Source organism: Gadus macrocephalus, chromosome 1 (genome assembly GCF_031168955.1).
Source record: "Gadus macrocephalus chromosome 1, ASM3116895v1".
NCBI lineage: Eukaryota > Metazoa > Chordata > Actinopteri > Gadiformes > Gadidae > Gadus > Gadus macrocephalus.
Window position 1 is genome coordinate 3,301,732 of NC_082382.1, and position 24,425 is coordinate 3,326,156.

At 42.9% G+C, this 24,425-nt stretch overlaps 2 protein-coding genes across 2 annotated transcripts; both read left to right on the forward strand.

The window, feature by feature from the left end:
* The first annotated feature begins 1,154 nt into the window (after nucleotides 1–1,154).
* ppil1 (peptidylprolyl isomerase (cyclophilin)-like 1) lies at nucleotides 1,155–24,005 on the forward strand. The gene is made up of 4 exons (XM_060063184.1): nucleotides 1,155–1,362; nucleotides 1,715–1,869; nucleotides 23,434–23,502; nucleotides 23,734–24,005. Exons 1-4 carry the CDS (start codon nucleotides 1,307–1,309, stop codon nucleotides 23,952–23,954), a joined length of 501 nt encoding a protein of 166 aa, XP_059919167.1. The 5' UTR covers nucleotides 1,155–1,306; the 3' UTR covers nucleotides 23,955–24,005.
* Nucleotides 15,856–19,263, forward strand: LOC132466093 (uncharacterized). The gene is made up of 2 exons (XM_060063137.1): nucleotides 15,856–17,998; nucleotides 18,494–19,263. Exons 1-2 carry the CDS (start codon nucleotides 17,458–17,460, stop codon nucleotides 18,940–18,942), a joined length of 990 nt encoding a protein of 329 aa, XP_059919120.1. The 5' UTR covers nucleotides 15,856–17,457; the 3' UTR covers nucleotides 18,943–19,263.
* Nucleotides 24,006–24,425: the final 420 nt, after the last annotated feature.

The following is a 24,425-nucleotide window of genomic DNA, read 5'->3' on the forward strand; positions in this document are numbered from 1 at the left end:
AATATCACGGGCAAAAGCTGTGCGCCTCGGATGATATTATGAATCATAAAGATTGCGTCTGACGTCTCTGGTACTTCAACAACAAGTAAAGACTCGTAGTGGGGGTTATCTCAGCCATGGTTGAGACGAATTGGTGGAAAAGGAACATTGTCTTTGACTTTGAATTCCAGATTGAACCGCGACACGGCGGAGAAAGGGATTGTACTCCCGAGCTGAGCTGAGCTCCACCGCTCTGATGAAATGGTGGACTGTCCCCATTTGGAGACTCAATCAATATTTTTCTCCATTTTTCCTCATGTCTGCTATGCTATAACCTGATCTTTTACTTCTGTTCAGGTCGTTACATTTGATTCCTTGACTCAGGTTTCAGGAGCGGAGGGTCCTCTCTAAAACAGGCGTATCTATGATCGTTCTTTCTGAACACATTGCAATAGACCACTGGCCTTGGGACCCACATTTTCCCAGGGTCTGGATGTCACAACCCAATTTTATACAATTCAAACCAAGCACATTTATTTCTCAAAATGGGCTCGTACACACAAACACACACACGTCATCATGAGCTTTTATAAACCTAAATAAACAAATATTTTCTTAACTGCATTCAAAGCACATTACTCTAGCGATAAAAAGTAGTAGCATAGTTTGTTTTTGCACCACACACTCCGCAACATTTTCCGAGCAAATCCACAACCCACTTTTTTGTCTTAACCCACCAGTCGAGAAACACTTCAATAGACGACCCAACCAATAGCTTGCCTTTGAAAGGAACATTGTCCTTGGCAAAGTCGAAGGGATCAAATAGCAGATTTTGTTTTTCCTTTTTTTATTTAGTATTTTTGTGTAGATGGTGTCTATCATCTGGTGGAGATTTTAGCAGGAGGATTGAACACTTTTGCAAAGCACTGCAAGCAAGCACCCGAAAGGTGTGACCCTGGAATCAACCCTGTAACGCATGTTATGGTTTTATATGTTTTGTCCACTAGATATCCGTCTTGTGATGGCTTTACATTGTTTATCCACTTGATGGCAGCCAATCGTACTGGTTATATATTATTTGTCTACAGTCATGTAATGGTTTAACATTGTTTGTCCACTAGATGGCAGTCATGTCATGGTTTTACATTGTTTGTCCACCAGATGGCAGTCATGAGGACTAGTTTCCGTTGTTGAACTAACAGAAGAAGCAAAACATCAAGCTACTGCTGGCCGGCTGGGATAGCTTCTGGAATAAACGTGTTCGTCAGAAGCCCTCTTTCCGAAAAAAGTTTAATCAGAAGTCCCTTCGGACAAGCTGGAGGCTGAGATGTCCGGGATCCCATCAGACACATGGCGGCCCCCCACCGTCACCATAGAGACCACGTACGTCCTGTTGGTCCGATGGATGCTTACCTTATTAGCATTATAGTCATAGCGACGCAGTGTTCATATTTATTAATAACTTACTTCTAAATAAGAATTAAACCCTCCTTGGTTTGGTGGGAGGATAGCTCTACCAATCACTCAGCCACTGTGATGCTCGTCTTAAGGTTTGTGATTAAATGGGATCTGTACCCCATTGGTTCCTTCCTGCGAGTCTTGCTTTATTTGAAATAGCAAGCCCGGGATACAGTTTAAGAAAGGATGCCGTTTTTGGTTCCCCAGTTTGCCGTGCGTTATTATGTTGGCTCTCCGGTGAGGTAAGGTTTTTTTTTTTTCTTTTCTTGTCTTTCAGAATGGGCGCCATAGTGCTGGAGCTGTATTGGAAGCATGCTCCGAAAACCTGCAAGAACTTCGCCGAGCTGGCCAAGAGGGGGTACTACAGCAACACCCGTTTCCACCGGATCATCAAGGACTTCATGGTGCAGGGGGGAGATCCCACCGGGACAGGTGAGCTTACCATGCACTAACTAATACCTACAGGGGGGAGACCCCACTGGGACAGGTGAGCTTACCATGCACTAATTAATACCTACAGGGGGCAGACCCCACCGGGACAGGTGAGCTTACCATGCACTAACCAATACCTACAGGTAAATTAAGCGGATCAAATGATTTACTTTACACTACACTTAAAGTGTAATTCTGGCGAAAATGGAGCCCAGGGTCTTTTCCGGCATGAAAACAGATCTTCTTTTTTTTGTTGATCATCCAGTATTAGAACTTGCCCGGAGCAACGCTAACAGCCCAAATGGCTTACATTGCATTTGCATGGGGCATTCGTCATTGCCAGCCGTTTGTGGTGATGCTGGATTGTTATGCTGTCGATAGCTCGGAATAAACAAGTTGTGTAAGAACAATTATTGGAGTTTAACATGCATTTCCATGGAATTAAAAAAAAGTTCCTCCTTGAACTCAAATCCGCTGAGACCTGGACCTGAGCGATATCAATGATGTTAGGTGGTGCGTGCGCTGAAACAAACTGGATATACCCGGCTGGCTTGCGGCCAAACCATTTTGCGAGTTCGCTTCTGTTATTTCAATGTCATTTGAAAGACAATAATGGGGAAATGCAAATCTTCGGACCTCTGGCTGGAGGAATCGATGTTTAAAGAATGATCGCAAAAAGAACATTTGTCTGACTGGTTGCCTTGGTTATATCCGTGTGGTTAATTTGCAGTTGCGGTGTTAATTAGCGATGTTGTCAGCTTACTGTTACATTAAACTGTAATCAGAAAACGCGTTTATATGCTATAGACCAATGGTTCTCAAACTTTTTACCATGAGTACCACCTTAGAAATGATTTGGCTCTCCAAGTACCACCGGAATTAAAATAAAGTGCGTAGGCCTATACCTACATAGAGTTTACACAGAAGGCATTAATATTAATAATACGATTTATTATTCACATAACTTTACTTGACTGAAGCAACCAACTGTCTATAACTCATGTATTGTATTTAAACACTTGCAACAGGATAATAATAACAATTGAACAACTGCTTCAATAGGGCTACCCAGCAAATGGGGATATCATCTGGCATATAACATACCAGTCAATCTAGTGAGGTTATTAACAAGTATACTGCATTAAAGCATTCACAGCACTGAATATTAATTTTAACAACTGCAGTCAACCAATCATGTGAGGTAAATTGTACTGCATCAAAACATTCAAAGAATTGAACATGAATATTTAAATACTGGAGTCAAACAATCCTGTTATAAACAATCATGCACAGCAAAGAGAGAAATCATGTGTACTGCGAAAACACTAATCAAACTATCATGAGTAAGAACAAGTGTATCATAGAAAAACAACGTATTCAGTATTAAAAAATACTGCAGTAAGTGCCATAAGGTCAGAATATAAACTATGTTTAGGTTTGAAGGAGAATGTACTCAGGCACACATTGAAAATTAGGCCTATCATGCTTAGTGAGAGGGGTGTGATGTCTGGGTCGATTGAGGTTAGCTTTAGCCTCAGACTTGGTTCAGTATCCAACCTGCTTCCAGCACACAAGTTGAGGGGGGATGGCATCCCCCTTTGGAATTAAAATGATCAAAATCATCCCCCTTCTGAAACAGCCATCCCCCCTTCCCATCCCCTGTTATTTTATCAATTAATGTGGAAATATTACCGCTATTTCATTATAGCGGTTTCCTTTTTCAATTCGGCGCAAGCAACGTTACTTTTCCCAGGGACAGATTTGACAGCGATACTGCATTCTCGGGCAGCATGCTATTGCGCAAGCACGCAGGCGTACTTGCGGAATAGTGCCTCCACGAGCTCTAATTCCACACCGTACGAAACAGACACTGGTAGCGTGAAGCAGTCTCTGCATCTCAGACATCGCTTCCGCAGGCAACTCTGTCCCCTTTTCTCCCTTTCATTCCAACCCGTGAGCAACGCTAGTCTCCCTTCTCTGCCGCATGCATTTTTGAAAAAAAAGAATAAGAATCAGTTTTTAAAATCCTTAAATGTGATGCATGCCTCCGAATCGTGTGATGCGTCCGATCAGCTGCGTTTTTGGGGATAAAATAAGAGCGATGACAGTAGTCATCGCTCTTATTTGCGACCAAGAGAAGCCTGGTCGCAAATGGAATGAGAAAGCGCACAGCCTTGTCTGAAAGCGCAGGATATTCGCTGCGTCGCTGCATCTAAAACTCCAGAAATGTCTGGCCTCTGAAGGCAGACTTCAACGTCTCGTCACAGGACGATTTTGCAAAATTGTTGCTTCCCCTACTCATCGTCACAGCAGTTAGTCAATGCAGGTTTAAGATCATTGCATATGATGGGTACATGCAATCTTTTTTTTTAACGGTTGCTTCAACTTCAAAAAATTGCTTTGGCCACAGGCTGATAACACCCAAGAGGATGGCGCCCCAGCCCCCCCCCCCCCTGTACTGATAGTTGTCCTGAGTATTACTGAGACAAAAAAGGGTTCAGCCGTAGACACAGTATAAAGAAAGTTTCACATAATCTGCTGAACCCAAGGTTCCCTACGTCAAAGCAGGGCAACTTTCACATTCATGCTGTAACCACTAAGAGAGTAAACAAAGGGAGACTTAGACACACTGCTAACCTCACAAATCTCATATCTATTGCCTCCAAACCAAAAACAACCTTAAAGCCTATCAACAACACCATCAGGATGGCTCTACTTAATGTGAGGTCTCTTAATAACAAATCATTTTTAGTTAATGATTTTATTACCACTTCTAAACTGGATTTTATTTTTTTAACTGAAACATGGCTGGAACAAATTAACAGTGCAACCGTTCTGATAGAGACAGCTCCTCCCAACTATAACTTTTTTGATGCATGTAGATCTGGAAAAAGAGGTGGAGGGGTTGCTGCTATATTTAAAAATGTATTTCAGGGGAAACAGATGTTATTTGGTGATTTTCCATCGTTCGAATACCTTAGTGCTGTATTGAAATGCTCCCCCAGAGTTCTCCTATTAATTATTTACAGGTCACCCACATATTCTGCAAATTTTTTCGATGACTTCACAGAATTATTGTCTAGCATCTCCACAGAATTCGACAGTCTAGTTATAACTGGTGACTTCAATTTTCATACTGATGATTTGAATGACAAGTGTGCAAAAAAACTTTTTACCATTTTGGAAACATTTGAACTGTCTCAACATGTGAAAGAGGCTACTCATTGTAAGGGGCACACTCTAGACCTGGTTATCACAAAGGGCCTCAATGTTTCTGATCTCTCTGTGACTAATCCTTCCTTGTCTGACCACTTTTGTGTTTTCTTTAACATATCTTTTATTCCCGACATACAGACAAAATCAAACAGTCAAAAAACGGTATATCAATGAAGATTCTAATGTACTTTTTTTTGTTCTGCTGATGATCTTGTAGAAAACTAGATAGATAGATGTCATTGCACCTTATAAGGTTAAAACGATTTCTGGAAAGCAAAAGGCACCCTGGAGAAAAGCTGCTTCTGTAACAGCACAGAAAAAAGAATGCAGGAAGGTTGAACGCATCTGGCGTAAAACAAAACTTCATATTCACCATGATATCTATAAAGAGAGCCTCCGTGCCTACAATTTAGACTTAAAAAATGCTAGAGAAACATTTTTCTCCAATATCATTAAAACCAAAACTAATAATGCAAAAACCCTATTTGCAACTGTTGACAGACTGACCAACCCCCAAACAGAAATTCCACCTGATCTCCATTGCACGCAGAAATGCAATGAGTTTGCAGCTTTTTATATTGATAAAATTGAAGGTATCAGACGCGCCATCAATATCTCCACTTCAAACAAAAATATTGGACTACCACCCTGTTCTGGCAAAAATAACGTGGCACGGATGGCATGCTTTAATGTTATAGACTCTCAAAATCTTGTGGAAACTGTCACAACTAAAGACATCCACCTGTTGCCTTGATACTATACCTACCAACTAGGGATGGGCACGAGTAATAAATTCCAAACTCGAGTGATCGAAGGAATTCCTCGAGGATCAATCGAGTACTCGTTTATCTATTTTATTTTTTTGGTTAACCCTAACGCTAACCCTAACCCTAACGGCAATATTACCAACCAAACATGTAGCCTAATGCTTATTCTCAATCAGTCAGTCATCAGTCTATTCATTATTTATTAATAACCTATTATTAATTATTTCATTACTTATTATTAACGTTCAAAACACATCCTTACCAAAAACAAATACATTTTCGTCGAACAATTTATCGTCGAACAAAGGCCTGTAACGGTTTAAAAAAAAGAATGAAACATTATGCGAAAACCGAAATCAATTCTTTGTGAGAAAAAACAGCATATCGACGTGCTCTGGAGACAGACGAGAGCGCATTCTGTTAACTATCAGTCCCGCGGCGGAGAGCACTCGCTCCGCTGGCACGGAGGTGGCGGGGATAAGCAGCTGCTGCTTTGCCAGAACGCTCAGTTTTTTGTACCGATCCCCGTTTGACTTCCACCAGTCCATGGGGTTTTGATGTGGACGGATGCATGGCTCATTGAAATACGCTTCTAGCTCGTTGGCATCGCTAGTATTTAGCTCGGAGATGAGCAGCGATGTTCTCTGCTGTGTGTCTCTCATCCGAGCTAGGAGTCTCCAGCACCGCTGTCTTCAGGTCCCGGTCATCTCCCACACAGTGACAGGTAACTGTAACACAGGACTCAGTTGTGAGGGAAGTCCACGCGTCTGGCTGTCACCAGGTCGGCCTTTAACTGCTCCCTTTTCTCCGCGTACATTTTCTCCACTCGAGCAGTGATGGTGCGCCGCGATGGCACCGTGTATTCAGGCTCTATAAAGGCCATGAGATCACGGAACCCCTTCTGATCCACAAAACTCAGAGGCAGCATCTCATGATCATTGATGTAATCAGCGTTGTGATTTTCTCTCCACGGCCGGGATTACAGCTGCGTTTTGCGACGGTGAAAATAGCCGACACACTTGGTTGCTGCGGGTCTGCTTTCCCGAACTCACCGCTGTGTTTTAGGAGCATATGTTGCCGCATAGTACTTGTAGTACTTTGATAGCTCAATTTGGCATGACATAATTTACATTAAACCTTATGATCTCCTATTTCAGATTTTTTTTCCAGACATTGCTTTGTTTTGTTCTAACCACCATCTCTTAACTTGTTGAATTAAAATTATTCGTGGTTCACACGGCAAGGTGCGCGCCAGTGGCGCCAAACAGAAAATGTATACATTTGCTTCAGAAAACTTTAACTCGAGTTTGTGTCCATCAAACCGAGTTCATTTGTAACGAGTAGTACTCGAGTAATCGATTCCTCACGCCCATCCCTACTACCAACCTCTTTAAGAATGTTTTCGACTGCCTAGCAGTAGACATATTGCAGATAGTTAACAACTCTCTCCAGTCAGGCAATTTCCCAAAAGCTTTGAAAACTGCAGTTATTAAACCCCTTTTAAAAAAGCGGAGCCTAGATGCCTCTATTATTAACAACTACAGACCAATATCAAATCTACCCTTCATAAGTAAAATCATTGAGAAAGTTGTCCTCCAGCAACTTAATCACTTCCTGGCATCAACTGGTTGCTATGACACCTTCCAATCAGGATTTCGACCCCTGCACAGCACTGAGACCGCCCTTATTAAAGTTGTAAACGACATCCGTCTTAACACAGACTCTGGCAAAACCTCAATACTAATGCTACTTGACCTCAGTGCTGCATTCGACACTGTAGACTAGGGCTGGGCGATATATCGAATATATGCGATGGATGGCGAGATGTTCTCCAGGGGATGTATAAAATGCCCCTGTCGCAAACATCGAATACAAATTGGCACGTAATCTGTTTATTTTTGCCGCCGCCGGCATACTTGTTGTGTGTTCACAACAAACGCAACGGTGCGACAAAATCCCATATAAAGTGAACGTAGACGCGAATCGGGCGAATTCTTCGTGAGAGAAAACCGGCAACAAGTTTTGATTTGTCTCCCCACACTTTCGCCGTGCACAGGCGAGCGCGTTCACGAGGATTTGTGGCGCGACAAATTCACTCGAGTTGAAATGTATTTTAATTTCTCGTGATGACAGCCAATCAGCGTTCAACAGCGTGGCCACTGAGTGACATGTGTAACGTAAACAGCCAATCAGCGTTCAACCGTCAAACTCAGTGCAGTGAAGTCCATTGGATTCGCTCGAGCATGGAGGAGAAAGTGATTGTTGCCGTTTGCGACTCCCGGAGCTCTATATATAATAGTATATGATACAATATAATTGTATAATATCACGGCCAAAAGCTCTGTGCGCCTCCGGATGACCGTAGTGTGGGGAGCTCATAGGGATTGGGCTTCTCGGGGTTTGTTTAACGGCGCTGCTATGGTTTCCGGTCTTGTGTGATCCAACGGTTTATTAGTTAGGCCCATCTAATAAATCTCTGTCTAATCAATACTTCATTTACTGCCTCTTCCGTGGTCATTGCAATATTATGAATAGACTGCGTTGGGTCCTCCGACGTCTCTCCCTCTTCCACAAAAGGTAAAGACATGCAATGGCACAAACACACTCACTCCCCCCGCCCGTTGCGAGTCCGCGAGATTCTCATGGACGCGCGTGTGTGACGTAGTCTGGACGGCGCGCTGCTGTAGGTGTGTGTACCTCCGACGGGTGAGTGAGAACAGCGAGAGAGAGAAAAAAGGATGGAAACTGAGGATTTGGTTTTGAAAAAGAATAGCATTGGATCCGTCGTCTGGCAGTGTATATATATAATAATTATTATGCAAACAGTTAATAAATAATTAACGGTTTGAATAAATGCTGTGTTGGTAAATCTAACTTGCTGTGATTTTCCTTGTCATATGTGCAAGTTCTAAATTGTTCCAATAGGAAGCACTAATGAGTTTAAACAATATGTTGTTTCATGTAATCTACATGCAGACTTATATTTCAGGAATACTAGAATTATTACTGACGTATGCCAGACATGTTTGAATCGAGCATTTATGATGTGCTCTAGAGGAGATTCAAAATATATCGAGATATATATCGTGTATCGAGATATAGTAAAAAAAATATCGAGATATTCATTTTGGCCCATATCGCCCAGCCCTACTGTAGACCATACATTACTTCTGGGCAGGTTAGAAAACTGGGTGGGGCTTTCAGGCACCGTCTTAAATTGGTTCAGGTCCTACCTACAAAATAGGAACTACTTTGTTTCCATTGGCGACTTTGTATCAGAATCAACCAACGTGACATGTGGAGTCCCACAAGGTTCGATCTTAGGACCCTCTTTATTCAACATCTACATGCTCCCACTAGGGCAAATCATGCAAAATAACAATATGGACCATCATTGCTATGCTGATGACACGCAAATCTATGTATCGCTATCACCAAATGTCTATCGGCCCATAGATCTGCTGTGCCAGTGCATTGAGCAAGTGAAAGAATGGATGTGCCGAAATTTCGTTCAACTAAATGAGGACAAAACAGAGATAATTGTATTTGGTTCTAAAACGGAAAGGCGGAAAGTAACCCAACACCTTCACTCTCTGTCCCTGAAAACCTCAATCAAAGCTAGAAATCTAGGGGTTATCATGGATTCAGATTTACATTTCGACAGTCACATCAAATCAGTTACAAAATCGGCATATTATCACCTTAAAAATGTAGCAAGACTTGGAGGGCTCATGTCCACCGAAGACTTACAAAAACTTGTACATGCCTTTATCAATAGTAAGCTTGATTACTGCAATGGTCTCCTTACAGGTCTCCCAAAACAAACTCTGAGGAAGCTTCAGCTTGTTCAGAATGCTGCTGCTAGAGTTCTAACAAAGACCAAAAAATTTGATCATATTACACCAATTCTGAAATTGTTACATTGGCTTCCTGTAGGTCAGAATTGATTTTAAAATCATGTTGCTAACCTATAAATCCCTACATGGTTTAGGCCCAAATTATTTAACTGATATGCTTCCACTACATTAGCCTTCTAGACCACTAAGAAGCTCTGAGACCAATCTGTTAATTATCCCCAGAGTAAACACAAAACATGGGAAAGCAGGATTTAGTTACTATGCAACAAATAGCTGGAATAAACTCCCAGAGGATTTAAGACTTGCCCCAACTCTGAGCACCTTTAAAACAAGACTGAAGACTTTTTATGTTTGCTATAGCTTTCTGCTAAATCTTAAATACATTGCACTTTCTAAAAACCTTTTTTTAACTTTGCCTTTATTTTCTATTTTAATACTAAAATGCCTTTTTAACTTTCTATTTTACCCATTTCTTTGCATATGTTTTTCTTCTACTTATCTATTATTTTATTTAATTGTATGACAATGTTTATAGATGAAGCACTTTGAGTCTGCCTTGTGTATGAAAAGTGCTTTATAAATAAAGTTGCCTTGCCTTCAAAAAATCTTTCATACTCTGCGTCAGGGCTGGGCGATATATCGAATATATGCGATGTATCGCGAGATGTATAAAATGCCCCTGTCGCGAACATCGAATACAAATTGGCACGTAATCTGTTTATTTTTGCCGCCGCCGGCATACTCATTGTGCGTTCACACCAAACGCGACGGGGCGACAAAATCCCATATAAAGTGAATGTAGACGCGTATCGGGCGAATTCTTCGCGAGAGAAAAGCGGCAACAAGTTTTGATTTGTCGCGCCACACTATCGCCGTGCACAGGCGAGCGCGTTCACGTGGATTTGTGGCGCGACAAATTCGCTCGCGTTGAAATGTATTTTAATTTCTCGTGATGACAGCCAATCAGCGTTCAACCGTCAAACTCAGTGCAGTGCAGTCCGGGTTGAACTGCAGCATGGAGGAGAAAGTGATTGTTGCCGTTTGCGACTCCCGGAGCTCTATATATAATAGTATTTAATATAATTTAATTGTATAATATCACGGCCAAAAGCTCTGTGCGCCTCCGACGTCTCTCCCTCTTCCACAAAAGGTAAAGACATGCAATGGCACAAACACACTCACTCCCCCCGCCGGTTGCGAGTCCGCGAGATTCTCATGGACGCGCGTGTGTGACGTAGTCTGGACGGCGCGCTGCTGTAGGTGTGTGTACCTCCGACCGGTGAGTGAGAACAGCGAGAGAGAGAAAAAAGTATGGAAACTGAGGATTTGGTTTTGAAAAAGAATAGCATTGGATCCGTCGTCTGGCAGTGTATATATAATAATTATTATGCAAACAGTTAATAAATAATTAACGGTTTGAATAAATGCTGTGTTGGTAATTCTAACTTGCTGTGATTCTCCTTTTCTTATGTGCAAGTTCTAAATTGTTCCAATACAAAGCACTAATGAGTTTAAACAATATGTTTCATGTAATCTACATGCAGACTTATATTTCAGGAATACTAGAATTATTACTGGCGTAACATTATGCCAGACATGGTTGAATCTAGCATTTATGATGTGCTCTAGAGGAGATTCAAAATATATCGAGATATATATCGTGTATCGAGATATAGTAAAAAAATATCAAGATATTCATTTTCGCCCATATCGCCCAGCCCTACTCTGCGTACCACTAGAGGGCGCTCGCGTACCACCAGTGGTACACATACCACAGATTGAGAACGGCTGCTATAGACCCTATAGTATCTGTGGTATAAAGTAGGGGTCCAACCGGATCACAAAACTCATGGTTCGGATCGTGTCACGGTTTTTGAGTCACGGGTCGGATCATTTTCGGACCAACAACAACAATAAAGATAACAAGACAAATGTGACTTTAAATAAAATCTTCAAATGTGTAAAAACAAAATAAAGTGAACAATTAGGTAATAATCCTGCTTCCTTTAAAGGGAAACTTCACCCATTTCCATTAAGCTTTGTATCGTTAGAAACCCACTCATATTTTTGAATGGTTGTGCATCATTACCTTATTTTCTGGAGAGACTGGAGTGATTCAATTCAATTCAAAGTGTTGATTGTCATATGCATAAATGAGACGTTCTCAGTTGTGCAATGAAATTCTTCCTTTGTTTCCACAGACTGAATGCCAAGATTTGTTTTACAAGATAGATGGAACAAATAATATATTTAAGTTAAAATAAATGAATAAATAAATAAATAAATAAATAAATAACTAAAAATAAATAAATAAATAAATAAATAAAACGGAATGGTGCAAATCCAAGAAAGCCAAAGTGCGTGAGCAAAATGTAAACAGCTGCGGCAGTCCTGAGGTAGAATACTCCTTAACAACAGACTCCTATCTGTTGTTAAGGAGTCTGAGGGCAGTGGGGAAGAAAGAGTTCTTTAGTCTTGAAGTTTTGGACTTCATACTTCTATACCTCCGTCCTGAGGGTAGAAGTGTAAACAGTCCATGCTGGGGGTGGGTGGGGTCCTTGAGTATGGTGGCAGCTCTCCTGTGGACTCTGCAGTGGTAGATGCTCTGCAGAGAGGGCAGTGGGGTTCTGATGATCCTCTCTGCAGTCTTTACCACTCTCTGCAGTCGTCTGCGGTCCAAAGCGGAAGTGCTGCTGTACCAGACGGTGATACAGCCGGTCAAGATGCTCTCAACAATGCAGCTATAGAAGTTTCTGAGGATCTCAGGCGACATGCCAAACTTCCTCAGCCTCCTCAGGAAGTACAGCCGCTGTTGGGATTTCTTAACCAGCTGTGTGGTGTTGAGTGTCCAAGTGAGGTCGTCGCTGATGTGGACGCCGAGGTACTTGAAGCTGCTCACCCTCTCTACTTCAAGCTCCCCGATGAACAGTGGCCGATGAGGACTCCTTTTCTTCCTCAAGTCCACTATCATCTCTTTGGTCTTGTCCTTGTTGAGGGTGAGGTTATTGTCCTCACACCATGACACCAGACTGGCCACCTCCCTCCTGTAGGCGGCTTCGTCCCCGCCCGTGATGCGTCCTATCACTGCGGTGTCGTCCGCAAACTTCAGGATGGTGTTGTCTATGTGGGAGGCGACAGTCATGAGTGAACAGGGTGTAGAGGATTGGGCTGAGCACGTATCGCTGATCCGTATCGATCTCCAACACTTCCTGTTTAAGATGACGCAATATGACGATTTTTGCGTAGAAGTAAATAGGAAGTGTAAGAGGGGAGGATTCTCGTAAGACTACAAGCACTAGTCCCACCCCCCTATAGGGGGTGGGACCCACTGACGCTACAGACCTATCAGAGCAGTGCCAGTGGGTAGGACTTCACCAGCAGAAACTAACATCCACAGCGTCTGAAGCTAAGCTAACAGGCTGTTGATAAAACTGAAGTACAATGCAAAGCTGCAAACTTGTCGCTTTTCGGCGACAATCGCCGTTTTCTTGGTCAATTTGGTCATTCACGTGAATCGTGTAGAACCGGAGAGTTTTGTTTTTTGGGGGGGGGGGGGGGGGGGGGGGGGGGTCCAGAATTGCGAAAAAATTATTGGATCATTCTTATAATTGACATTTCTCTGGGCCAATCGGAATCTTGAAGCACACAGCGCCAACTGAGCTCGCCATTGGATGAGACGGTCGCCTGGCTACCGCGCATCCGGCCAAACAACGCAAGAGAGCTTGCGAAACACTTGTCCAGAGGGGTGTTCCACGAACGGAGGTTTAACAAACACTGAGTTAACGCTGAACGCTAGGTTGATTTACCCTGTGCCGACTAACCCAGAGTTTTCGGTTCCACAGCAGCGGTTATGCATTAGTTCAATCAACTTGGGGTTGGTTAACACAGGGTTGTGCGCGTCCACGCCAAACCTAAGAAGACGTGATGTATGGATCATGGAAACCCTGATCGAAATATTCTAATGAAATGGAACTTCAGGTTCTCCTGGAGAGCTATGACGAGGAGAAGGACATTATCACAAGAAAAGGGAATGCTAAAGCCTCTGCAACCCGGAGAACCAAAGCCTGGCAGCGGATCGTTGACCGCGTAAATGCGTTAGTTACACGTCAAAAGCATGATCCTTAATATTTGGGGATAGCCCGTGTTACCAGGTTGGGCGGGAAATCTGGCCCAATCTGGCAACACTAGCGGAGGCGTCACTAAACGATCCTAAGCAGTTTTATTTCAGAGTGCAGCAAAAAGCTCCGCTGCACAGGAACTTCAGAAATGCTTGAGAAAATGTAACTTGTGTGGACGCTACCGCATTACTTGGTCAATAAAAGAGCTACTTAAAAGTTATTTGATTCAGAAAAAAGCTATTTGTTGATCGTTTTGCGGGTAGCTAGATGGTAGCTCACTGAACTTTGCATTGATTATGAAGATATTCCTGTTTTTCACCTCCCATACGACAACGTTGTTAATCAACCCACTCTTGAAAAAAAGTTAGCCATCCGTACTTTTGTAGGCTTTCACTTTTTGTGCGGTATAAGGTGAGGGATTCGCAATAAGATAAATGTAAATATCTCAACTCCACGTCTGGTCGAGACGTTGCCAACTTCAAAGCAATTAACACATCAGTGGGTGCTGTGTATGGATCTTAAGTTACGAGTATGTTTATCTTTTATTGTTATCTAATTTGAACATTTATGGTCTTAATAGTTGATTGATTGTAGTATTGGATATCTGCAAGGCTCCAATTCCCCTGGCTGGCTGCTGTTCATCGCCATTTTGTCGGCGTCCGTTCCCCCTCAGGCAGCCACGGTAGTTGCGTGACTGCAAATTATGAATAGACCCTAGAGCAGGCGTGTCAAACTCAAATACCCAGTGGGCCGAAATAAAAAAATGGGTCGAGGGCCGGACATGTTCAATATTTATTATGAACTTAAGTTTTACCCATATTGAATCTGAAAGTGTCCTAAAGCTTAGGCTTATTAGCTATTGCAATAAGATCTATTCATGTGTAGGCCTAAACATGAACTCAGCCTTAGTTTTACACATATATAATCTGAAACAAGGAGTCTAACTCAGATCAAATTTCAAAATAAAATAAAGACACTACTCATGCCTCTCAAATTGAAAATCCAAACAATAAGATTTATTTATTTGTTGGCCTAAACATGAACTCAGCCTTAGTTTTACACATGTTATCTGAAACAAGGAGTCTCAGATCGATTTTCAAAATAAAATAAAGAAGACACTAATTCTCATGCCGCTCTCATTGAAAATCCAATCATTAAGATTTATTTATTTGTAGGCCTAAACATGAACTCAGCCTTAGTTTTACACATATAAATAGATGTGTAATCTGAAACAAGGAATCTAACTCAAATCAAATTTCAAAATACAATAAAGAAGACTAATTTCACATGCCTCCAGTTAAAATCCAAACATATACAATAGTGCAAAAATGAAACCTATGCTACATTAAAGCTCAGTTTACTACACTGTGATTTGCCCTGGTGCCTGAACCAGATACTTGACATCTCCTCTTCGACGCAAATTCCTCAATGTTTGGGGTCAGGCTCTGAGCTGAGGAAATCCTCAGGATTGAGTGAAGGTGTTCATCAGTGAGACAACTCCTGTGTGATGTTTTGTTCAACTTCATTACAGAGAAAATTTGTTCACATAGGTATGTGCTACCAAACATAGAGAGCATTTGAGCAACTTGAGCACGCAGCTGGGGCATTGTGTCAGGGATGAAACGTGGAAACTGTGCAGCACCAACAGTCATACTTCGACCTGAGTGTGTTGCTACATTGGAGTTCGATCAGCTCCATTTGGAGGTTGATTAGTGCGCTTTCCACGTGAACTGAGCAGTTCAAACCTACTCTTTTGGGCTTCAAAGTCGGCAAATCGGCGTGTGAAGTCGGCACTAAGTAGGCCGAGCTTTTCAGCAAATTGTGCACTTGGGAACACAGAGACCTGCTCTTTCATAGTTTGGCAGCACGGGAAATGGCCCAGGTTTTCTCGCAGTATTTGTATCTCCCACAGGCGCAGCTTGGTTTGAAACACCTTCACCGCAGCGTGCATGTCAGTGATCACATCTGAGTTCCCGTTGACCGGTAATTACCGGTCTTTGACCAGAAAAAAATGAGGAGGACCGAAAATTCCAAATGTCTCCGGTCAGAATGACCGATTGGAAATAAAGCCCAGTTCAGACCAAAGATTCACCTTGCAACGGCTTGCAACTCCTTGCGACGAGACGGGCTGCGACGTTCTAAAACTGGGCCGTTCACACTGGCTGCAACGCGCTGCGACGCTAGGTGGTTTCCATAGCAACTGTGAACGCTCTGGCACAGCTGAGAGCCGTAACATCAGAAAAAAGCGCATTCAGTCACGAGGAGATTCAACCTTTTAAATTGAGCCGAAATACTTTTGAATGTGTTAATTTGAATTGTGTTTAAATATGCTACAGTGGTCATTTGTTTAGCCAATTCATGTAAAACAATGAGGGTTTTGATTGTAGCGTAGCCTGTGTGATAAAATAAATAGGCCTAAGTTGTTACATTTCGTGCACACGCTCAAATTGATCGCTATAGAATACCGTAGGTTTATGAACTAAACGGCGGCAATCTAGCGAAAGCCGTTGGCAAGCTTTGTTGCGGAGTAGGCTACCGGTATCTATTAAACATGGCGAATCAAAATATGATCACCCACTTCTTCAAATCAAGTAGCAGCAGCGGCGGGTCTGACGTCACACACACACCTCCACCTGTGTCAGAAGAGGCGGCTGCTGTGCCCGTGGCTCCAGCAGAAAAGAGGAGGGAAAACGCGGGCGTTCAGGCCGGACTGGAAAGAGAAGTTCCCCTGGGTGAGGTGCGATATTGTAGAGGATGAGGAGAGGCTGTTTTGCGCTCAGTGCGAAAAATCAGGGAGGAAGAATGGCTTCACTCGGGGGTCCGCAAATATGCGATTCTCAAGTTTAACAGAGCACAGTCAGTGCAATGATCACATTTCGGCTGCCAACCTAAAACAGCTACAAATGGCCATGAAAGGCCAATGTGAGAAAGCCACCGACTCCTCCAAAAAAAAGTTGTGCTCGCAGATGAAAGTTGTGTTTCACATGGCCAAACACGACATCCCGGGTCATCAGTATGTGGGGATGACAGAACTTCTGAGAGCAGTTCAGGCCCCGGATTTCACCACATCTGAGGGGCTTTACCGGCACAGCGAATCCATCTGTGACATGGAAATGGCTCTCGAGGATGTGGTGTTGAAGGGATTGGATGAGAAAATACGAGCCAGTGATTACATCGGGATCATAATTGACGAGACCGTCAACATAACGGTTGACAAAAAGTTGATACTGTATGTAAAATTGCAAGTGAGTGGAAGAGTGGAGACGTGCTTTGTGGGAAACTACGACGTACACTCCGGGACGGCACAGTGTATTTTTGATAAAGTAGCGGAGATTCTCCGCGGCAGGAATGTGGAGCTGTCCCGCGTAATCGGACTGGGCTCGGATGGAGCCAGCGTAATGATGGGGAGGCATGCTGGAGTTGGCGCTCTCCTGAAAAAATAGTGCGTTTTCCATCCAGGTGCACTGTGTTGCCCATCGTACTGCGCTGGCCGCGATAGATGCCGCTAAAGCTGTGGACCGAGTAGGAGCCTACAAGCGCACAATTTCCACTGTGTACTCATTCTACAAACACTCAGCTAGCAGGACCAATCGCCTCCGTCAATTAACAGCAACTCTGAGCGAAGAGGACATGACGAGTCTGAAGCAGCCATGCGCGGTCCGCTGGCTGTCATTGCATAGGGCAGTGGAGAGTATTAAAAAGAACTGGCCTGCTTTGGTGATGGAGCTAAATGAAGAAGCTGTGGGAGGAAATGCCCAAGCCCAAGGCCTCCTGGGACAAATCCAGCCATACAGCTTCATCGCCTTGATGCACACACTGGCTGATGTTCTCCCCGTGATGACCAAACTGAATTTGGTTTTCCAGAAAGAGGATGTAAATCTGGCCACAATCCGACCAATGGTTCAAGCATCCGTCTCGGCCCTCACACATCTACGAGATGCACCCGGTCCAGAAGAACAGAGGTACCAAACGGATTTCCAAGAAGGCATGTACAAAGGCATTCAAGTGACCCATGCAGGCGACCGGTCCGTTCAAGCCTTCAAAAATGCCCGAACAAGATACATTCAACACCTGATCGATGCTTTACACGCCCGTTTCCCTGACGATTCCCTGGATCTGCTTAACTGCTTCGACGTCCTTCTTAATCCCTCCCGATACCCACAGACAGCTGGTAAGTAGGCCTATAGGCTAGCCTATTTGATTACGTATGATGTAAAACATATAGCCTAAGTTAAATAGAATATTATTTTTAAATGACCAATGCTCGCATATTCTGGTCAATAATAATAATAGGACCAATAGGCCTACTACTAATAATACAGGCCTAACAATAGCCTAATAAGAGCCATAATGCAAATTATAAGGGCACTCGAGAGCTATAGGCCTCCGCTAAATTCTAGTCTGATACGCAAATGTTGTGAGTTTAATGGGTTCTTTAGGCCATGCTGTAACCGTCAAAATTGTGGTAAAAATCGTCCGTGTTGCCATAATAGGCTGCTGACAGACAATAATGAAAAGCGAGACAGTAGGCTAATGTAGGCCTAACAAAACTGATGTGTACAGTGTTACATGAACGTTGGAGACACAGAGGAATAACCAAGGAATAATTAGTTGTTTATTGGCTAAAAATAAAAAGCACAGTCTGATTGTCCCTCCGTTCCCTCAGCACTTCGGGAGTATGCAGAACCAGCCATCCAAACCATGCTGGGTCATTTTGGCCAAGAAATTGCAAGCGAGGACGATTCGGCCACAGCCACCACATTCATCGATGCCGCAAGCGCGAAGCGAGATGCCATCCCAATGATGACAGCCCTCCGCAGTTACGGGGGCTTGCATTTTTCATCGGCCTGCGAGATGCTCATAAGAGATTACGCGGAAATCTTCCCAGAGTGGGTCAAACTGGCAAAGGTAGCCTGTGTTATCCCCGTCTCCAGTGTGCCAGCGGAGAGAGGCTTCTCCCTGCAGAACCGCATAAAGACTGCTCAGCGAAGCCGCCTTGGGGAAGGAAGAGTCACAAGGCTTATGCGCATTGCAAGCAGCAGAGACACACTAGATACATTTGACTTTAATTCAGCAGCGGCACGCTTCACAGCTGCCAAATATCGAAAGAAGTAAAATATATTTTTTATTTATTTTTTGCTGCCTAGTTCAAGTCGCGGCCGGCAATTCACTGTTTCTTATCCACTTTAAAATACTCCGGTCTCTTGTTACACTGTAGCGTAATTATTTTCATTACAGTCTGCATTTTATAATGTTACGCGCCAGTTTGTTTTACTGTAGGTAGCCTACTTTGTATTGTTTTAGGCTATTATTATTTATGCCTTGCCTTGCATTATAGACCTAAATAATTTTTGTTCGTCTGCACTTTAAAATGCAATGTTTAATTGTTCTGTCACCTGCCAACCTTTTAATTAAAAACACCAGGCTATAAATCGACATGCCTTGATGATTTTATTCTTTATATAGCCTGCCTATCAATTTTTTTAAGTGCAATAAACACGGACATTATATCCGACCGATTTTTTTCCAATTTGACCGGTAAAATGAAACCTTCCCGGTCATATGACCGGCACCAATTTCTTCTAGCGGAAACACTGGATCACATGATCCCGTCCTTGAAGCTGCAGGTTGAGCGCATTGATGGCTCGTAATGTCACACAGAAACGCCCATTCACACCAAAACCCTTTGTCCCGGAGCTCTGTTGTGTCTTTCCCTTTGCTTTCCATGAACTGACATATTTCCTCACGCAACTCGAAACATCTGTTCAGCACCCTCCCCCGGCTTAGCCACCGCACCTCTGTGTGATAGACCACATCACCATATTCCGAACCAATCTCCACCAGAAAGGACTTGAATTGACGGTGATTTAAACCTTTGGCTCTAATGAAATTAACTGCTTGTGTTACAGTTCTCATTACGTGATCCATTTTCAAAGCTTTGCCACACAACGATTCCTGGTGTATGATGCAGTGATACGCTGTCAGCTCACCTGCGCCGTTCACCTCCAGCATCTTCTCCCGAATCCTGCCCACCAATCCATTCTTTAGACCGCACATCGCAGGCGCCCCATCCGTTGTTAGTCCCACAAGTTTATCCCAAGGCAGACCCATTTCATTCACACATTTGCACACCTCATCAAAGAGATCCTTCCCGGTAGTTGTGCCATGCATTGATTTCAGTCCTAAAAGTTCCTCTGTAACGCGCAGGCTCGAGTCAACTCCACGGATGAAGATTGCCAGCTGGGCCGTATCTGATGTGTCGGTGCTCTCATCCACAGCGAGGGAGTATGCGATGAAATGTTTTCCCTTTTCCGTCAGCTGTTGTTGTAAATTGGTGAAGAGCTCACATACACGATCAGCAACGGTGTTTCTGCTCAGACTGACGTTTAAAAATGCTTGTCTTTTATCTGGGCACACGACATCGCAAACTTTTAACAAGCAGTTTTTTAGAAATTCTCCCTCGGTAAAGGGCCTGGCGGATTTAGCAATCTCGTCAGCCACAATGAAACTAGCCTTTACAGCAGCATCACTTTGTATTTTGGCTTTAACAAACAGTCGGCTGTGACACCAAACTTCGTTTCAACTCCACTACCTTCTGTAGCTTCTGCTGAATGTTCATATCCTTGTACTTGTCTTGATGTCTCGTTGCATAGTGCCGTCTTAAATTGTACTCTTTCGTGACAGCCACATCTGCCCCGCACACAAGACAGATGGGTTTGCCCTTCATATCGGTGAACATGTATTTTTTTTTTTTTTTTGGGGGAAGCATCAGGTAGCTAACAAGTTTGCTAAAAAACCTAGGCTACTAGGTGATAAACAGTATGATGCTGCTGCAGTAAACATTCTAGACTAGAGGGCTACAGGTAGTGGGGGATGGGCTCACGCTTGCGGGCCTCGATTGACGTATACCAGCGCAGCGGCAGTGCATTGTGGGACTTGCAGTTTTAACGCTGAAATGCGATAAACCGGCGGGCCAGTTCTGGTAGACATTAGATATTATCTAATGTCTACCACCGGCGTGACTTCGCCGGTGTATAAATTACACCGCGGGCCGGATTAGGCCCGCGGGCCTTGAGATTGACAGCTATGCCCTAGAGTATCTGTGGTATAAAGGCTGGGACGAATTTCAAATTATAAATATGTACAATCCATAACGTTAGCTCTCTGGTTCATAGCTCAGCTGACTAAAATACCTCCCGTTGCCAAGTCGTAGCTAAGGTCCGTCCTATTTATGTGAAAAACGTTATATTTGGTATAGCTGCTCGCAGATATATATATATATATATATATATATATATATATACATAATTATTAGTGCTGTCAAGCGATTAAAATATTTAATCGCATTAATGTTATAGTTAACTCAAGATTAATCACGATTAATCGCAATTCTTTTTTCTATGCTAAATATCCCTTGATTTCTTTGTCCCATTAATTTTTTCATTTTAATGCTCTTATCAACATGGAGAAGTGCATCGGCTTGCCTTGTGCAAATGTTTTTTTATTGATAACAACATTGGCATATGCTGATTAAAACAGGACGATACAAAAAAAATTGCGAACAATTATTGGATCATTCTTATAATTGACATTTCTCTGGGCCAATCGGAATCTCAGCACTTGCTTCAGAATCTTTCTTATAATTGACATTTCTCTGGGCCAATCGGAATCTTGAAGCACACAGCGCCAACTGAGCTCGCCATTGGATGAGGCGGTCGCCTGGCTACCGCGCATGCACATGCATGCGGCCAAACAACGCAAGAGAGCTTGCGAAACACTCGTCTAGAGGGGTGTTCCACGAACGGAGGTTTAACAAACACTGAGTTAACGCTGAACTCTAGGTTGATTTACCCAGTGCCGACTAACCCAGAGTTTTCGGTTCCACAGCAGCGGTTATGCATTAGTTCAACCAACTGGGGGTTGGTTAACACAGGGTTGTGCGCGTCACCGCCAAACCTAAAAAGACGTATGGATCATGGAAACCCTGATCGAAATGGCGAAACGGGCCGCTTATTTCAATGAAATGGAACTTCAGGTTCTCCTGGGGAGCTATGACGAGGAGAAGGACATTATCACAAGAAAAGGGAACGCTAAAGCCTCTGCAACCCGGAGAACCAAAGCCTGGCAGCGGATCGCTGACCGCGTAAATGCGTTAGTTACACGTCAAAAGCATGATCGTTAATATTTGAGCCATGAATATATAAATATCCCAGTTAAGCATTCTTAAAGATCCTACCACATAACCCCTTTCTTCTAAAAAAAATATGTACTCCGATGGCTTCAGCGGATCAAGTATAAAAATGAAGTATAAAACACATACAAACTGGTAAGCTTTTCCCACCATCGTATTGGTATAAATTTGAGTAAGCAATTTTTTTAAGCCAATCGTGAAAAGGCAGACAGTCGGTAGACTGGATCTGGCCCTCAAATTGTCTTGACCCCGGTGGAGGAGCTGTTAATAAACATAAATTCAGGGCGCCCTGGCATGGAGGGGGTACCTGGAGGTACCTACCTCCTCAGAGAGTCAGGGGCCATACCCCACTGGTTGAATGTAGGTTTTTGTGTTTTCTTGTATTTTAGATTTTTTTTGCCTTCGAAGTAACACATGCAAACCATGTGCTTGCCACAGCGCATACTATTCCAAGTGTTTCTTTTTTTGGTAACTGGGTAGAAAACCTAAAAGTGACAATTCATCAACTTCACAGAATAATAATTGTTTTTTGTCTCTTCAATAATAAGTACAAATAATAATAATAAAAAAATTATGACAGTTGTAAATAAAATATTTTTTATAAGCCTCAAGGATGTTTTGACATTGATTTTTGAGAAAGTATGCTGAGTTTTGTTAAGTCACGCTCAGACTAGTGTCATTTGTATATTACAATAAAAAGAAAATCCCCCCGTGACACTGTCACCTTTTTTCTTCTGAGGAGTTTGCAGGTCTGATATTAACGCCGTTAAAATTGGTTTGCGTTAACGCCGTTAATAACGCGTTTAACTGACGGCACTAATAATTATCTTTAATTACTTTATCTTGTATTGTTGCTGCTATGTGGCTGTTGAGGGACCGAGTCTAAGAATTGTACTCTTTTGTACTTCATTTATAAGTACTTATAAATTAAAATGTAATAAAAGCTTTCAGTCTTTCCAGGTGTATTTGTATTTTTGTAAAACCGATGTTTATATTCTTTATTCTTTTTTTTTTTTGTTGGTACGGTGTGGGCAGTGGTTGTTCATTTTGAATTGTCACAATATTGTATAATCAGTGGTTTGTACAACCGTACCCTTATTTCTACAGTAATACTTCACCCAGATCTGGGTGAAGTAAATAATTGAAGGCTTATTGGTTGGTTGATTGTAGGATAATAATCATGAGGTTAAAATGGATTTTACTGACTAATTCGATAGGATTCCTTTTCACATGCTTGTTTTTCTGAACTTTTCAAGGTATCATTTGGAAGTGGGTCAAAGACATGAAGCTTTTATTTTTTTGTGGGGCCATTAGGAAACTAGATCCATTCAACATGCCTGTATTGCTGTGATATAACACTTGGAGTCTTTCTCCAGAGGCTAGCTCTGTTAACAAAACCTTGTTTCTCTCTTTAGGTCGGGGGGGTGCCTCTATCTTTGGGAAACAGTTTGAAGATGAGATCCACTCGGAACTCAAGTTCTCAGGTAATCACTTCTCATTGGTTCTGACGCTCGTCGTATTCTGTTATGTTTAATATATTCATACATTGAAGGAAGTGGCTCTCGTGGATGGGAATTGATCGAGGTTTCTCTGCATCACCACCTGTTGCATGTTGCTGTTTTAAAACAATATGCACGTTCCGTTTTCACATAATGCATGAGTTCTGTGTTTATGTTTGAGACTGACTAAACTATATATCATGCACGACCTTAAAGGGGCGGGTATTCTGGCGATGGCGAATGCAGGCCCCAACACAAACGGCAGCCAATTCTTCCTCACACTCGGAGAGACTCAGTGGTTGGATGGAAAACACACAATCTTTGGCCGAGTGCGCCAAGGAATGGGCGTGGTGAACCGCATCGGAATGGTGGAGACCAACACCCAGGACCGGCCCGCCGACGACATCAAGATCCTGAGGGCCTTCGTCACCGATTGATTGACCTCGTTTTCTACATTTTAAAAATACTGTAATAAATGTTTTTGTTTACGTGTGAGTGGATCCATGGCCAGACAAAGGGGTGTATTTCCTCATTGTTGTTGTTATCGATTTTGTATCAGTTCTCACCACACAACGACGTCTCATCTTTGCTGCTTAAATGTCGGTATGTAATGGTATGGAGTTATTGAAACTTACTACGTGTAAAAAAGACTAGAAATTGAATGTTTATTTTTAAGCCTCGAAAGTTGCACTGGGTGCCTTTAATTGAAGGTAGTTTTAATGGACCAAAAACCAGGTCACTGGAACCCGTAACGTTGTAACAACATTGTAACCAACAGCTGAAAAACCGGACCCAAACAAACCCCGGTTACCCCGGCAACACGGTCTCACTCGCGTGCAGGCCCCCACCCTCCTGTTCTTCCAAGGCCCTCCCCCAGCTGACCTAATGATTCGCCCCCCACGCTGATT